Source organism: Schistocerca gregaria, chromosome 4 (genome assembly GCF_023897955.1).
Source record: "Schistocerca gregaria isolate iqSchGreg1 chromosome 4, iqSchGreg1.2, whole genome shotgun sequence".
In the NCBI taxonomy this organism is placed as follows: Eukaryota; Metazoa; Arthropoda; class Insecta; order Orthoptera; family Acrididae; genus Schistocerca; species Schistocerca gregaria.
The window spans coordinates 48877746-48894516 of NC_064923.1; the positions used below are offsets into that span (position 1 = coordinate 48877746).

Below are 16771 nucleotides of genomic sequence, written 5' to 3' on the forward strand. Positions count from 1 at the left end.
GGGGAAAGAAATACAGCAGGAAAAAAACAGGTAGTTTTGAGCGATGAAGTACTGAAGGCAGCAGAGGATCAAATAGGTATAAAGACGAGGGCTGCTAGAAATCCTTGGGTAACAGAAGAAATATTGAATTTTATTGATGAAAGGAGAAAATATAAAAATGCAGTAAATGAAGCAAGCAAAAAGGAATACAAATGTCTCAAAAATGAGATCAACAGGAAGTGCAAAAAGGTTAAGCAGGGATGCTTAGAGGACAAAATGTAAGGATGTAGAGGCTTATCTCATGAGGGGTAAGATAGATACTGCCTACAGGATTATTAGAGACCTTTGGAGACAGGAGAACCACTTGCATGAATATCAAGAGCTTTGATGGAAACCCAGTTCTAACCAAAGAAGGGAAAACAGAAAGGTGGAAGGAGTATATAGAGGGTCTATACAGGGCAATGTTCTTGAGGAGAATATTATGGACATGGAAGAGGATGTAGATGAAGACAAAATGGGAGATTCGATACTGCGTGAAGAGTTTGACAGAGCACTGAAAGACCTGAGTCGAAACAATGCCCCCGGAGTAGACAACGTTCCATTAGAACTACTGACAGCCTTGGGAGAGCCAGTACTGACAAAACTCTATCTGGTGAGCAAGATGTATGAGACAGGCGAAATACCCTCAGACTTCAAGAAGAATATAATAATTCCAATCCCAAAGAAAGTAGGTATTGACAGATGTGAAAATTACCGAACTATCAGTTTAATAATTCACGGCTGCAAAATACTAATTCGAATTCTTTACAGAAGAATGGAAAAACTGGTAGAAGCCGACCTCGGGGAAGATAAGTTTGGATTCCGTAGAAATGTTTGAACACGTGAGGCAATACTGACCCTACAACTTATCTTAGAAGCTAGATTAAGGAAAGGCAAACCTACGTTTCTAGCATTTGTAGACTTAGAGAAAGCGTTTGACAGTGTTGACTGGAATACTCTTTCAAATTCTGAAGGTGGCTGGGGTAAAATATAGGGAGCAAAAGGCTATTTACAATTTGTATAGAAACCAAATGGCAGCTATAAGAGTTCAGGGGCATGAAAGGGGAGCAGTGGTTGGGAAGGGAGTGAGACAGGGTTGTAGCATCTCCCCAATGTTATTCAATCTGTATATTCAGCAAGCAGTGAAGATGAACATCAACAAAAGCAATATGTGGATAATGGAATGTAGTCGAATTAAGTCAGGTGATGCTGAGGGAATTAGATTAGGGAATGAGACACTTAAAGTAGTAAAGGAGTTTTGCTATTTGGGGAGCAAAATAACTGATGATGGTCGAAGTAGAGAGGATGTAAAATGTAGACTGGGAATGGCAAGGAAAGCGTTTCTGAAGAAGAGAAATTTGTATCAGGTATAGATTTAAGTGTCAGGAAGTCGTTTCTGAAAGTATTTGTGTGGAGTGTAGCCGTGTATGGAAGTGAAACATGGACGATAAATAGTTTGGACAAGAAGAGAATAGAAGCTTTCGAAATGTGGTGCTACAGACGAATTCTGAAGATTAGATGGGTAGATCACATAACTAATGAGGAAGTATTGAATAGGATTGGGGAGAAGAGAAGTTTGTGGTACAACTTGACTAGAAGAAGGGATCGGTTGGTAGGACATGTTCTGAGACATCAAGGGATCACCAATTTAGTATTGGAGGGCAGCGTGGAGGGTGAAAATCGTAAAGGGAGACAGAGATGAATACACTAAGCAGATTCAGAAGGATGTAGGCTGCAGTAGGTACTGGGAGATGAAGCAGCTTGCAAGGGATGGAGTAGCATGGAGAGCTGCATCAAACCAGCCTTAGGACTGAAGACAGCAACAACAAAAGAAGTCAGACTTTAAACAAGTCAGTAGAATTTTCAGGAAAATTGGAAATACCTACATGAGTAGGTTACTGCAGTGATGAACATCGGGTTGTGCTATACATCAGTTCACACGGCGCTTCTTCTGTTGTGTGCAGTTGAAGATGTGTGGGAATGGAAGGGCATGCACACAAATTTGTGGAAAGTACGCATGTGTGTTCTTGTGCCCACACGCTTCCTCATTGCACAAGCAGTCTATGAATCCACTTCTTTGCTTGGGAGCTTGCATTGGGTTTGTTGTGATGAAGAGGTGACAGAAAGAGAAAGCGGGAAAGCGACTAATTAAAGAAGCATATAACCAACAGAGGCACTATAAATACAAAATGACATTGTCTGCAAATTTCAGGTCACTAAGAGCTCTTTGATTTTCTGTGTGGGAAACTGCATTCATAAGGCTGGTAATAAAATTTTGTTAGGGAGTAACTGGCAACTGGTACTTATTCCCCTTTTCAAAAGAATTTTAGATTGTTGGATTTGTAGCTTATAATGTTCATTATTTCATTGTTCCATACGTGTAAGAAATGCCCAAGCTTGTAATTATTAGTGTAATTTGTTCCTATACATTATTGCAGTTTATATGGATTAGCATTACACTGAGGAACTAAAGGAACTGGTACACCCACCTAATATCTTGTAGCACCCTTGCAAGCACGCAGAAGTGCCGCAATATGATGTCATGGACTAATGTCATAGTGCTAGAGGGAATTGGCACCATGAATCCTGCAGGGATGTTCATAAATCCGCAATAGTAAGACGGGGCGGAGATCTCTTTTGAAAAGCATGTTGCAAGGCATCCCAGATATGCTCAAGTGGAAATGTTTGTCGGATGAGTGTTTGTGGAGCCAGTCTGTAACAATTCTGTGTGGGGTGTCGCATTGTCCTGCTGAAATTGCAAAAGTCCATTGTAATGCACAATGGATATGGATGAATGCAGGTGATCAGGCAGAATGCTTAAGTATGTATTGCCTGTCAGTCATATATAGACAAATCAAGGGTCCCTTATCACTCCCACTGTACATGGACCACACCATTACAGAGCCTCCACCAGCTTGAACAATCCCCTGTTAACATGCAAGAGTCCATATGCTGTGTTTCACTGCTCGTGTGCCGACTGTAACACCACATTCAATCTCATTTAAATCTTGATATCCTGCCAATGACACAACAGCGATCGATCTAATAACTGTAGCAGACACTTGTCTTATATAGATGTTGCCGACTGCAGTGCTGTATTCTGCCTGTTTACATATCTCTCTGAATATGCATGCCTATACCAGTTTCTTTGGGACTTCAGTGTGTAAGTACTGTTCTTATGTATAATTGTGGCTTGTTCCATATCCATGCAATTCGCCTGCATACTAGATAATTGGGACACAAACAAGTAAATAAATAAAAATAAGCAATTATTCCTGAAACTGAGAACAACTTGTAGGTTATTAGTTGTTGTGAAGGTTAATTTACTTTCACTATGTCATTTAATCATGAAATATGATATGAAGATAACATCCTCAGACTCAACAAATTTGATAATTTCAGAGATACCAGGATCTGCTGGGATGGAAGTTGTTATGCATCATAAGTGTGCTTCATTTCTGTTTTTGATAGTTTGTTGGGAGCTGCACATACATAATGACTTCTTTTGTTCAGTTGTCAGGCTCCTCAGTCGTGCTTTTTTAAATTTGCCACAGCATGAATATTTGACCAGTTTCTATATACACTTTTCATAAATATTTGGCTTATTGTACTGTTTACCTACTTCGGAACTTACAATATCTTATTCTTTACAGAAGTATGATCACTTTTATGTAATATGTGACACTCAGGGCAACACATGTAGAATTATGCAAAGAATCTTCAGAAGTGGCATTCCATATGACTGATTTGTCTGTAATCATCTATAAACTTAAGTGTGCTGCTTCCTTTGGAGTCAGCATAATTATTGCATGTAAATCGCTTTTCAGCATAACCACAACACACTACACAATTAAATGTGTATTGGCCCCAGCTGCCTGTTGTCTGCAAAAAGGTGCAGAGATTCCCACCAAAGGTGGCTAGCAGTGCCCTTTATGCACAGCCTCTATTTCCAGGAAATTATGCATGCACAAATGTGGATGCATAGTTGCTGTGTTGGAAATTTATGCACATGCACAAAGTTGAAAACAAAGGTGTTGTGTGGATGCTCCTTTAGGACAGTGGCGGTTGTATTTTCATGTTTAGATTTGTTGGCTTTGCCAACTCACAAGGAATTTGTCATGTGATAATCTAGTGTCTTTGTGGAAGACAGTTCAGTCAGCAGAGTTTCCTTTCATTCTTATTTTTTGGATTTGCAGCTGACAACCAAATTAAGGGTAGAGGAGAATTTGATAATAGTTTGTTGGATTTGGCCAGTGACACAATGTTAGTTGCTGCTGTGACCTCATCTTTCAGTTTGTACTTTCAGTTTGGTTCTTAATTGGTGAAAACATTGAATGTGAAAGAAAAAAGCCAGATGTTGATAGCTTGTTCTGTGGCTTAGCTTGTTGGAAAAGTAATTGCCACCAATCACCAGATGGGCTGCACATCTGATGCATATGAATTGCCAAGGTCAGCATGCAGTGCAGGAACTGCACTATTACCCACTTTTCAAATTGTTGTTCTGTTTAATGTTTAACAAACACAGAAAATGGAAAAAGAGAATTTATGCTGCTCTTTTTAAAAAGCTTTATTTGTGAATGGTTGTAGTCTCCATCAACAATCCTTAGTTGAATAGCATAGTTAAATGTATGTGATAACCATAGATAAAGTAATGAAGGATGCTATTTTGAAAAAAATTCTGGCCTGCTACAACAGAATTCTCTTCTTAGAATGCTTTATAGTAAGATCATTAGCACTGCCAGTTAAAGTTCTGTGTTAAGAAAAAATCCTAAAAGTGACCTCAAAGGAGACGTAAGTTTAGCAGTGGAAGGTTCCATTTCGAACTGTTCAGTGCTGTGAACATTCATTGTAGCTACTTGGCAATCAATCTCTCTCTCTCTTTTTAAAAATCATTATCCATTATCCACATAGAAATGTTTCACAATTAGCCTGAAATGATTCTTATTTTACGTGTACTATGTTAGTCTGTTTAGCATACAAATGAACAAAAGCAATGGTTTTGTAATTCCAGATGTCGCAGAATCGTAACTATCGCCGAAATGATAGGCAGTCTTACCAGATGAATGCCCCAGGTGGTGGCTTTGGTGGTAACCGACCATCCCAAATGAATGTAAATCCATGGGAAGGTGGTCTTGTACCTGGGAACCCAAGGGGAGGTGGTGGCTTAGCAGGACTGTTGCCAACTCCAACACAACAATCGAGCCTTGTTTCACAGTTATCTTCAACAGAAGCTCAGCTTGCTATTGCTAGCAATCTGCTCACAACACTTCTTAGACCACAGCAACCAGCACAACCACAGGTATGATATGTATTATTAGTGTCCAGAATTTTATGAACAACCTCAGGTTAACTTCATGTATTCACAAGCTTTTCTCTGTAATTACTGTGCTTAGAAGTCTTGTCAATATTTTTTACAAAATGTAAAAGTTCTTAGTTAGCAGAACTGTTAAATATTGAGATTGAAATAACTGACAAATGTTGTACTTGTTGGTATTAGTGAGAACATGATTCTTAGCTTTGAAAAATATAAGTACCTAATGTTAGTGAGAAAATTAGAGATGAAAAGGCTTGCACAGACTAGACTAATTTCAGGTGGAGTGGTTGCACAAGAAGTAATAGTTTCAAAGAGGCCTGTGAACTTGACTTCTGCCAATGCTGATAAGGGTAATACTGCAAAATTTAATACTGATGTTTCAGTTGTAGCACATCATAACATCTAGCAACCTCAAGCACAAGCTTAACTGATGAGTCAAGAGGAAATATAAGAAATATACTACAAAGAATATTCAGAAAGTAGTCAACCCTCAGCATCAATACTCATGTTATACAAAGCTGATGGTGTTACAAAACTATCAGATACTGCTACTGGTGATGAGAATATTGGTGCAGTGACACTGATTGTTGCCCCACCTCCACTCCCCAATGGAAATAATGAACAACTTCATAATGAAATGAGAGCTGTACTTAAATAGAACAAAAATCTCAATTGTAAACTAATTGAACACTATAAAGAAGTGTACCCAAAAGTGGATCATATGTATAATGTACATTGTACACGTGTAATGGCTGGTGGGGAAGGGGAAGGATGTGAGGGGGAGGGGTATCATTATACTATGTCAAAGATCCACTATTGACAAGTTAATTCTTGTAACCTATTTGGCATTGGTGTGTCTCGTCAAGAAGAGTGGAGAGCTACATCAGACTAGTATCGCGACAGAAGACCTAAACAGAATTGATTCACAGAAAAGTCTGTTCAGTTTCATGTAATCCTTTTGTATGGGGATTAAGATTAGTGGCATTAAATAAGCTTCTTGTGGACTGATGAGACTTTTTACTGGTAGTGGTGTAAAAATGTTAAACCTACAGTATATACATTTGTATGATCAAGATGTCAGACCAACTTCTGACATTCAGTCCACTAGGTGGGAAATACATATCCTTGCTACCAGTGTTTCTGAAGGTCTTTATGGAGACAGTGTAAGTAGTGATACTCTTTCTATATTATTTTGCCAGGCTTGCAGTTCAGGGGAGAAGGAACATCAGATGAAAAGGCAGTTCATTCTTTCGGTTTGTGAGTAACTTGCAGAGTTCAATAACTAGAGGACAGTGTTTGTCCACAATTTCACAAAGCATTTTTAGTGGAAAGTTGGAACATGAGATTTTTGGTAAACCTGAATTCATCAATTGCAAGCAACAGGGTATAGATTCAAATGTCAGTGCAATGTTGTAAAGTGGTTGGGAGGTGTTTCCATTGGGTTCTGTTTCTGTTGTTTTTATTGTATTCGCCTGTAAAAAGTTCAGATAGTGAATAACTGTACCCTCTATTGCGGACGTTGTTGGGAGAACCATGTGTAGTAATATAACAGTGTGCAGTCCCTGGGATCCGGGTTGAGGTGGTTCTTGGTTCCTTCAGGTGTTACAAATTTGAAACAAATAAATCTTTGCTGAAGAAGTCTGTTGGATTGTTTAGAAATGACTATAGGCCTCTGGTTTGTAGCTGTTGAAGGCCTGAGCCAGAATCTCTGCACCACTAATAACTTTTTTGTGACACACACGCAATTTTGTGATATTCAGTCCTAAATAGGTTGGGGTGCACTACCCATAACAGAAGAGCTGGCTGTTGCTGGGGAATGCATGCAGGTGTTTTTTGGAATAGGTGATTTTTCCATCCAATCACAATAAACATTGTAACAGATAGTACCAAGATACTCTGGGGATGCCCCAAATAGATAATTTCCCATTAAATACTAAGCTTACTATTCTCATGTGAGTGAAGTTTTTTGGAATTGATTGAACAAATAAAATTTTACTTTTTGGTGTTGCAGGCAGATACTGAACAATTTTACATTTTGTGATTGCTTTTTTCTATGTACTAGGTTCCTCCATTGTTAAGTCTTGGCACTTTGGGTCAACTTGGTAATATAGGCCAAGGCTTCAGGCAGCAACAGCAATTTGGTTCAGCTCCAGGTAGATTTCAGGACAACAGAAGACGGCGGCTTGATTCTCGCAGGACTGAACCATACAATAAGGTATGTCAACTGTGGTATAGAAGTATATCCTGTCAAGCTATTGATATACAAACAAGTTCTACAGCTATGGGAGTACGCCAGCTGGGGGTGGCAGGTTTTTAATAATGTCACAACTATTAACTTACTGATATTAAACAAGTTGCCCTCCTTTTTAATTGGATTTTAGGCTCGAGTTACTTAAGGAAGCTGAAGCTTGTCACTCTAGCAGCCTCTTTGCTGGAACTTTGCATTCAGTGGCTTCATTGTAGTTAAGACATTTCATCTCGTTCATAAGATGGAGTATGCATGAGCATTTTTCTCATTTGCTCATTACCACTCAGAAATAACTCACATACTTCATTGGCAGTGGCCAGTGCCGTGATGTTGAATGTGACTTGAGGTCACTTCTGATCGGTTTCTAGATCTGTCCGTTGGGAGAATGTTGGCTATGAAGCAGGCATTCTCGGTAATAGTGCCTGCTTAAGAACATCTGGATTTCTGGCCTCGAGATTACCAGCTGTGTACTGTTAACAGCCTTATATGAACATTAAACTAAGATGTTCCTTAACATTTTCATTTTTTGCATTTTTTGAAGCATTGATATTACAAATTCTTAATTCCTTATCTTCATTTTATTACACTTATGCCATGTGTATACACTGTTTCAGTGTTCTAATGTAAAAAACTTCTATATGTTAATGCCTGTTTTCCTCATGTTTATGATTTAATACTACTGAATACTTCACAGTAAAAGCATCAGTTAAATACTTCAGCTTGAGTTGCTGTTAGCACAGCACACCCAAGACATGCTGTCATAAAATTTGTATGTTTGCAATCATGTACTTGCATTGCAAAATAACCTTTTTTTTACTTATATGTCAACTTTCTAGTTTCACATTTACATGTTATGTCACTCTGTGAAGGCTTCAATGAATTGTTTCCCTATACACACACAACCAACCACCTTGAAATTTGGCCATTTTAATTGCTTTGAAACTGTTCCCAGTTATTGATCCAGAAATATCCGGATCATCCTTTTTACTCAATTTGGCCAAAGAATTGTGGTTGTTGCTGATGTTGTTGCTAATTGTGATTACAACCCGTCCTTGCGACGTGGCAGAACGCACAGGGCCGTCGCTCCACCCCTTCGAAGGGTGGCCCCGAGCGCAAGCCGGGAGCTCAAGGGTTTCGCAGTCCTGTAAGGAAGTCCCGGCCAGGTGCGGGCAGCAAGCTTGGGGGTAAAGCTGATGACAAAGAGCATAAGGATAAAGAGGAGGAGGATAAGACAAATGGAGATGTGCAAAAAGCAGATGAAGAGGATGGGAAAAGGTAAGCAGAACTTACTGCTTCATCATTGTTCTATCTTACTGTTGTAAGTTTGTACCGTTCACTTCTGAATTCTCAGCATCTTGCTGGGATACCTTTCAATGGCAGCTTGCCATTCTTTCTGCAACATAATCTATTGCATCTTGGCTTCCCACTTTCTGTTAGTATCTTTGTGTTCCTGTAGAAGTAAATATCTGGTGGAATGCACACTTGTCTTCATACTTCTATTGACCTTAAGTATTATTGTGTGCAGACGTATATATTATTTTTATTAAGTAAAAGTTGCAAAAGAAATTGACAGCACTTGTTTCTGTTCGAGAGAAGAGTTCAACAACAAAACTCAGTAGTAATGCAGGCTTTGAAAGAAATTTGAGTTTTTAAATCATAATTTTTGAATTGTAATTTTAACTGTTAATAAATTAAGTATAATAAGCACATAGTGTCTTACACTTGTTTCTGGTTAGCAGCAGTGTGCTAAATGATGTATGCTTGCCTCCATTAATCATTCTGCAGATTCCTGAATTAGTGTTGGTTTAAAGTAATTGATGTTCAGCAGTTACTGATTTCTGGAAAGCTTCAGAAAAATTTTCTGTAAATAACTTCTGAAAGCTGTTTGATTTTTTTCCCATTTCTTGATTATCTTGCAAATTTGAATTTGCTTATTTTTAGTTGGTTTTTGAACTAGTAATGTGGAAACATACTTCCATGACAGTAATGTATGTTAACCAATTTAGTGTTAAATGTTCAAAACATTAATTGGAAAAAATGTGGCCCATTATAATAGAAAGTTCCTGGCATCGTCAGGTTATATAACTGAACAGTAAAAGGGAAAAGTGTCTTTTAGACATGTTAAATGTTCAGAATCAAATATTTCATGAAGCTACCCTGTTGCATTGCTCTCTGTTTGACTTAAGTTTCTCATCTACCACTTTTTGCCCCTTTTTGGTAAATACTTGTTTCTACTTCAAATTTATCAAAGAACATTGGCTAAGTAAGCCTGTAGATATGTGGTGACTTTTAATTATGGCCGTTTGTGTTGTTAAAACATTATCTCTACTTTTTTGTAGTTTTGCGATCTGGAGGACAGTGAATCTTTGTTACGTAAGATTGGGGTAGACTTAATAGGGCAGCTTCTCACTAAAGTTCTTGTGTTGCAGTTCTTACTATTAACATTGGGAAGATTACAGGCAGGGATTGAGCTGCTGGGAAAGTAGATAAAGAGCTTTACAAATGTGGGATCTGTTATGTCAGTCACTTTTCCTTATTGCACATAAGAAATGAATTGAGAATGATGCAGTTGATGCATAGTCATAGTAAATCATGTATGCTATTTTTACAGTGAACTGCAATAACTTTTGTACCAAGTTGTCATGTAATTACATTGAAATAACTATGCAGAGATTAGTGGCGAAATGAAATTGAAGAAAGTGCTATAATTGTAAATAATTTTGCTTTAATGTCAAATTGTCACTTAAATGAAAAATCAAGCTGGAAACTAGAAGTCAAACTTTTTGGTGTTAAACAGGTTACTTCTAAACTTATGAAAACCTACTGCTCTTGTGCAGAGTTGTGGAAGTTAATAAATTTTTCTTGATAGTGTTACAAATATTTCAAATAAAGCTTTTAATGCCATCCTGTTGGTCAGTGTTGCCATTTTGATGTTCCATATTGATTATCAAGTTTTGATCAGTGACACTTTATTTCAGTGCTCAGAAATTTTTCTTAACACTGTAAAATCATCATTAATTTTAAATTTTAGAGGGTAGTAGCATAACAGTAACTGATTTCATTAACAGGGAGGAAGGTGAAGGAGGTGATGATAAGAAGAGAGATTGGAAAGAGGAAAGGAAACCAGAAGATGGAGAAATTGTGGAAGAAGAAGACAAAGGTGATGGTGAAACTGAAGAGGAACGAGATGATGATGATGATGAGGTAAATAAAATTAGTGCTCATTTTATTATTAATTTTGTTATGAATGTGCATTAATTATGTTTCCTTTTTATTAACAGGAAAAAGGGAATAGATACAGTGGTATACCAAATGCTCTCTTCTTCTGTCATGTGTGCAAGAAGCATATGTGGGATGGTAATGTAAGTACTTATTTGTCCTAATTCACTTGCCTTTGAAGAGCAAAAGATAAAATCTTACTTTCTGTAGTCATATGACACTGTTGAATTTTTACATTCGTAGTTACTTTAATTCAGTACCTGACAGTAGTATACACACATTCTGTTGTGATCAGTCTTAAGTGTGTATTTGCCCTTACGCTTAAATTTGTTGACTGATATAGGTACAGCAAGTTTGAGGTTACTGATAATTAATTTTGTTTCAGTCCTTTGAAAGCCACTTGAAGGGCAGGACACACCAACTGATGATGGATAAGTTAGAGGAAAGCAATAAAATAAAGGTGGAGTTAATGAGACATAAATTAAAAGTGAGTACTATATTTAAACTTTGTACAAACATTTCTCATAAAGGTAACGCTGTAACCTGCAGTACAGGCATGGATGCTAAGTGTTTTGGTTGGTTCTATTTTCTTTGGATCAATGAAGTAAATTATATCATGTAGAAATTTGTTAGTCATTTAGCATGAATGGGTTACCAGTGTCTTTGTTCTACAATTCATTTTAAATTAGTTCACTATATTGCCAGCAATATTTACTTAAAATCTTTCTGTTGTACTGAATTATATAGTGGATTCAGTTGTATTACATGATTGTTATAAGTATTCCTAGTTGTTCGAACATATGCCTTAGACTGTCATGGTTGGATTCTAATTGCAAATGTGCAATGGGTGGTTTCTCTAGTTACCTGAACTGCATGAAAATGAGGGTGCTGAGCAATGAAAATAGTATTAAAGCATTGTTCTGAAATGTCCCTTCTCACTCATAATTCCACTACATTTCATGTGTGTAAATTGTCTTAAGTGTTGCCATCGTAAGAGCTAAGTGTGATTTTGAAAATGTTATAAGTCTTTGATGTAATGAAATCTGGTTGTGCCTTTTAACAAGTCAATTGTTCTACAGGTTGCTGAACAACAACGTGAAATAGAAATGGAACGCATGAAACGACAGGGAAAGAAAGTTCACATGAAAACTAGAGAATATTGTACAATGTGTGATCTACATTTCTATGGTCACCTAATGGTTCATCGCCGCAATGAGAGACATCAGGTTTGTGGATATCTAAAAATGTATGCAAAACATTAGGTCAGCCTTTACTGTTATCCATGCAGTGTCCGTTTCCAACACTTTCATTGGTTGGAGATCTTGAAGCTTCACTGAACCAATAAAAATTTCTCTTAAAAGCATTTGCTTGGCCATGATTAAAATTTCTAATGAGAAATGAATGCCCCAAAGTTTGGAAGTAATTATTCTTCTGCGACACAAATTTTAATAGCTGCTGCAGTTATGAAGATAGATTATTGAAGTGTTAGTGATTCTACCTGTGAAGTGAGACATTAAGTGTCCTGGGTGTGGCAGTAGTGCTCATGTTGAGTTACAAGAATGCAATGCAAAAATTATTTTACTAAATCCTTGTTGCCAACTGTGGTGAAATTCTTTTCACACTGTCTGTGATGTGCAGTGTCTCTTCTCACATTTTGATGAATCTCTCTTTGTGTATTGGGAAAAGAATAGAATCACAACTTCTTTGAAATAATAAGAGTTACATTGGTGGTGATTCGGCAGATTTAGATTCTTATAGAAACTGTGCATTGAAGCACAGGCATTGAAATATGAAGTACTTTATGAATCAAATAAAACCGAATGTTACTGACACGTTTACTTCTGGTTGTCTTTCGGTGATTGCTATAGAATTTGCCTGCTGAAAGTAAGTGCTGTCCACAATTTTCATCTCATGATTTATTGTCTTCATTATGCCCTGCAGACATTAGCAAAACTGAAATGTGGCAATTTTCTACTGGGCTTAAGATTTGAACATTGGAAATTGATTGGTAGGAGAGGAAAAATATCCTTATCTTGCTAAATCTGGCAATCAGTAGGAGAGAGTCATGACAGGTCACTTGTCTATTAGCGGTTGTCTTGAAATTTTTGCCTTTGTGTATTACCAGTAGATGTTGTGGTCTTCAGTCAGAAAACAGTTAGTGTGCAGGCATCATCTCTGAATAGCTACTGCAACCAACATCCTCCACAGTCTGTTTACTGTATCAATCTCTCTCTCTCTCTCTCTCTCTCTCTCTCTCTCTCTCTCTCTCTCTCTCTCTCTCTCTCTCTCTGATTTTTACTACCCAAGCTTCCCTAGAGTACTAAATTGTAGTTTCCTTGATGTCTCTGAATGTGTCTTGTCAACTGATCCATTCTTTTGGTCAATTTTTTTCTACCCATCTAAAACATTCTTGTGTAGTACCACATTTCAAAAAATCTTCTTTGTTTAAACTGGTTGCCTCCCATCTTTCACTTCCATACGTGGCTACGCTCAAGACTAGTATCTACAGGAAAGATTTCCTAAAACAAACAACTGTTATTTGGAACTGCTTTCCTTGCAATTGCCATCTACATATTATATCCCCTCTGCTTGAGCCATCATAAGTTCCTTTGCTGCTCAAAAAGCAAAACAGTCTACTACTTTGTGTTGTTTCCAATCTAATTCCCATCGCATCATATGAGTATTTTACCCCTACCACCTTTAGAATTTGAGTATTCCAGTCAACATTGTCAAAAGCTTTCTCTCAGTCCACAAATGTAAGTTTCTTTCCTTACCTTCTCCTGTGCCATAGGGTCAGTATTGTTTTGTGTGTTCCCACATTCTCTGGAATCCAAACTGATGTTCTGAGGTCAGCTTCTACTAGTTTCTCCATTCTTCTTTAAAGAATTAGTTAGTATTTGAGAGCCATGACTTACTAAACTCATAGTTCGGCAACATTCACAACTTTCAGTAACTGCTTTCTTTGGAAGTGGAATTCACTACATTCTTCTTGAAGTGAGGTTATTTTGTGTCTCATACAGTTTACATGCCAAACGGAAGGGTTTTGTCATGACTGGCTCTCCCAAGACTATCAGTAATTGTGATGGAGTATCATCTACCCACCCAAAGGCCCTGTTTCGACTTATTCTTCAGAGCACTATCAAATTCTTATCGCAGTATTTTTCTCATCTTAGTCTACGCTGTTTTGCTCTCTCTAATATTACCTTCAACTTCATCTCTTTTGTATAGACCCCTTATAGTCCTTACCTTTCAGCTCACCCTTCTTTGCTTAGGACTGGTTTTCCATCTGAGCTCTTAATATTCATTAACAATTAAGTTTTCATCTCCTTTTACTTTGAGTAATTTCTTGTACCTCATCATACATTTCTACAATATCTTCACCTGTGGAGCTAATTGGCATGTGAGCTTGTGCTGCTATGGTAGGCATGGGCTTTGTGTCTTGATAATGTTCTCACTACTGTGTTCATAATAGCTTACCTGTGTTCCTGTTTCTGTATTCATTATTAAACCCATTCTTGGCTGGCCCTTATTTGACTTCATATTTATAATCCAGTGTCCACCTGACCAGAAGTCCTGTTCCTCCTGCCACCGAACTTCATTAATCCTTGCTATGTCTAAATTTAGATACTGCTTTTAAAATGTAATGTAGGTTAATCATCATCAGTATATTGTCTGGCTCTGCTCTGCTTTGCTTTTCAAAATTTGTCACACAGTTCACTAAAACCTACCTGTACTGCAGAACTGTCGTCATGACAAATCCTGATGTGCCATATTTCTGGTGTCTGGCAGCATACAGGAGAATAGTCTTAAATAGCAACTGATAGAGACCCACAGCCAGTACTTGTTAAATTGTACAACATTGCAAGCACCAACAAACATGCACAAAAATGTATTCCCATGACTTTTTTGCAGAATGAAATTGACTTAAGCATGATGGCTTTTCTATATTTAGCTCACAGGATGAATTACACATGTTCGCAGGTGACATGTAGCTATCAGGACGAAACACATCAACATTCATGTAGTATGATAACTTAGGGTGCGCAGGGCAGCTGTCAAAAATAAAACAAATGTTTCTGCCTGGTGTGCCTGTCGGCAGCAAAACTTCTTAAGAAACTTGGTAAAGTTACATGCTAAAATCATGTATTTGCTGTTGTTTTGAAAATTCTGATGTAGTGGACTCTCATCTACCTTTCTTGTGACTAAACAGCCTCTATACTGTCGGGCCTATGTAATATCATACTTTGCTTTGATGAAATTATGATTAATCTTTGTTGTATTTATAAATTTTATGATTATTAATGGTGGCACCACTATCAAAACACAGCAGGGTTGTCATTGCTTTTATGGTTTCCATGCTCTGACACTTTTCCCATGCACTCAGTACTTTTCCCATGCACTCAGTACTTTTCCCATGCACTCAGTACTTTTCCCATGCACTCAGTACTTTTCCCATGCACTCAGTACTTTTCCCATGCACTCAGTACTTTTCCCATGCACTCAGTACTTTTCCCATGCACTCAGTACTTTTCCCATGCACTCAGTACTTTTCCCATGCACTCAGTACTTTTCCCATGCACTCAGTACTTTTCCCATGCACTCAGTACTTTTCCCATGCACTCAGTACTTTTCCCATGCACTCAGTACTTTTCCCATGCACTCAGTACTTTTCCCATGCACTCAGTACTTTTCCCATGCACTCAGTACTTTTCCCATGCACTCAGTACTTTTCCCATGCACTCAGTACTTTTCCCATGCACTCAGTACTTTTCCCATGCACTCAGTACTTTTCCCATGCACTCAGTACTTTTCCCATGCACTCAGTACTTTTCCCATGCACTCAGTACTTTTCCCATGCACTCAGTACTTTTCCCATGCACTCAGTACTTTTCCCATGCACTCAGTACTTTTCCCATGCACTCAGTACTTTTCCCATGCACTCAGTACTTTTCCCATGCACTCAGTACTTTTCCCATGCACTCAGTACTTTTCCCATGCACTCAGTACTTTTCCCATGCACTCAGTACTTTTCCCATGCACTCAGTACTTTTCCCATGCACTCAGTACTTTTCCCATGCACTCAGTACTTTTCCCATGCACTCAGTACTTTTCCCATGCACTCAGTACTTTTCCCATGCACTCAGTACTTTTCCCATGCACTCAGTACTTTTTTGATGGAAGTCAGTTATAATAAACAAATTTCATAATCATTGAAGATGTCTGAGCTCATATTTGTCAGGACAAAATACTCTTCCATCCTTAAGCTTTACATGTCCGCTGCCTCATGTTCTATACTTAACTATTGGTTAGAGAAGTTAGAACTTTTTTGTTGTTCAGTGATGTGGCCAGCTGTTTGATGTGCTGAAATTTTCATTTGCTTCACTCACTAAATACCTCACTGTAGGAATGCATCCATTTAGTTTCCAGTCCAGGAAACAGGATCATAAATACTTAGAATTGAAAAACTGCCACATTGTGCATGACATTTAAATTTATTACTTCTGTGCTACTCCTAGCAATATATTTTGTAGACAGTCTCCACATATACCACTAATGTACCTACAAAATTATATTGTATGCACACAGACTGAGGTACAAATGACTTTAGTCAAAACCAGTAGCCATCTATAGAGCAATGAAGAGGTCTTGCCATAGATATTTACGAAGTACAGTTCCATCATAAATACATGAAGTTAATTGAAGTATTAAAATACAAAAGTTGTGGGCAGTAAGGACTGCATATACATTGAGAAACTTTATCTGGTGCTAATTGTGTTCTCTTATTACAGCAACTTAAAAAATTTCTCCATCCACGATGTCATCTGTGCAAAAAGGAGTTTCCTACTAGGATTGAATGGGACCATCACCGCTTGACGCCACTACATCTCAAGGTAAAGATTTTAATGTCATCTTAAAGCTTGTCACACACACTGTGTTTATAGTCAGAACCAAAACACCAAAGTTGTAACTTC

The 16771-nt window shown here is 37.8% G+C and overlaps 1 protein-coding gene across 2 annotated transcripts in view; it reads left to right on the top strand.

The window, feature by feature from the left end:
• LOC126268111 (zinc finger protein on ecdysone puffs-like) overlaps positions 1–16771 on the top strand; it is a 33661-nt gene that overhangs the window by 5774 nt on the left and 11116 nt on the right. For both annotated transcript variants that reach the window (XM_049973629.1, XM_049973630.1), the window contains exons 2-9: positions 5030–5317; positions 7395–7547; positions 8647–8855; positions 10649–10784; positions 10862–10942; positions 11185–11286; positions 11879–12025; positions 16589–16690. In XM_049973629.1, coding sequence (XP_049829586.1) covers positions 5030–5317; positions 7395–7547; positions 8647–8855; positions 10649–10784; positions 10862–10942; positions 11185–11286; positions 11879–12025; positions 16589–16690 — 1218 coding nt within the window. The remainder of the gene's footprint in view (positions 1–5029; positions 5318–7394; positions 7548–8646; positions 8856–10648; positions 10785–10861; positions 10943–11184; positions 11287–11878; positions 12026–16588; positions 16691–16771) is intronic.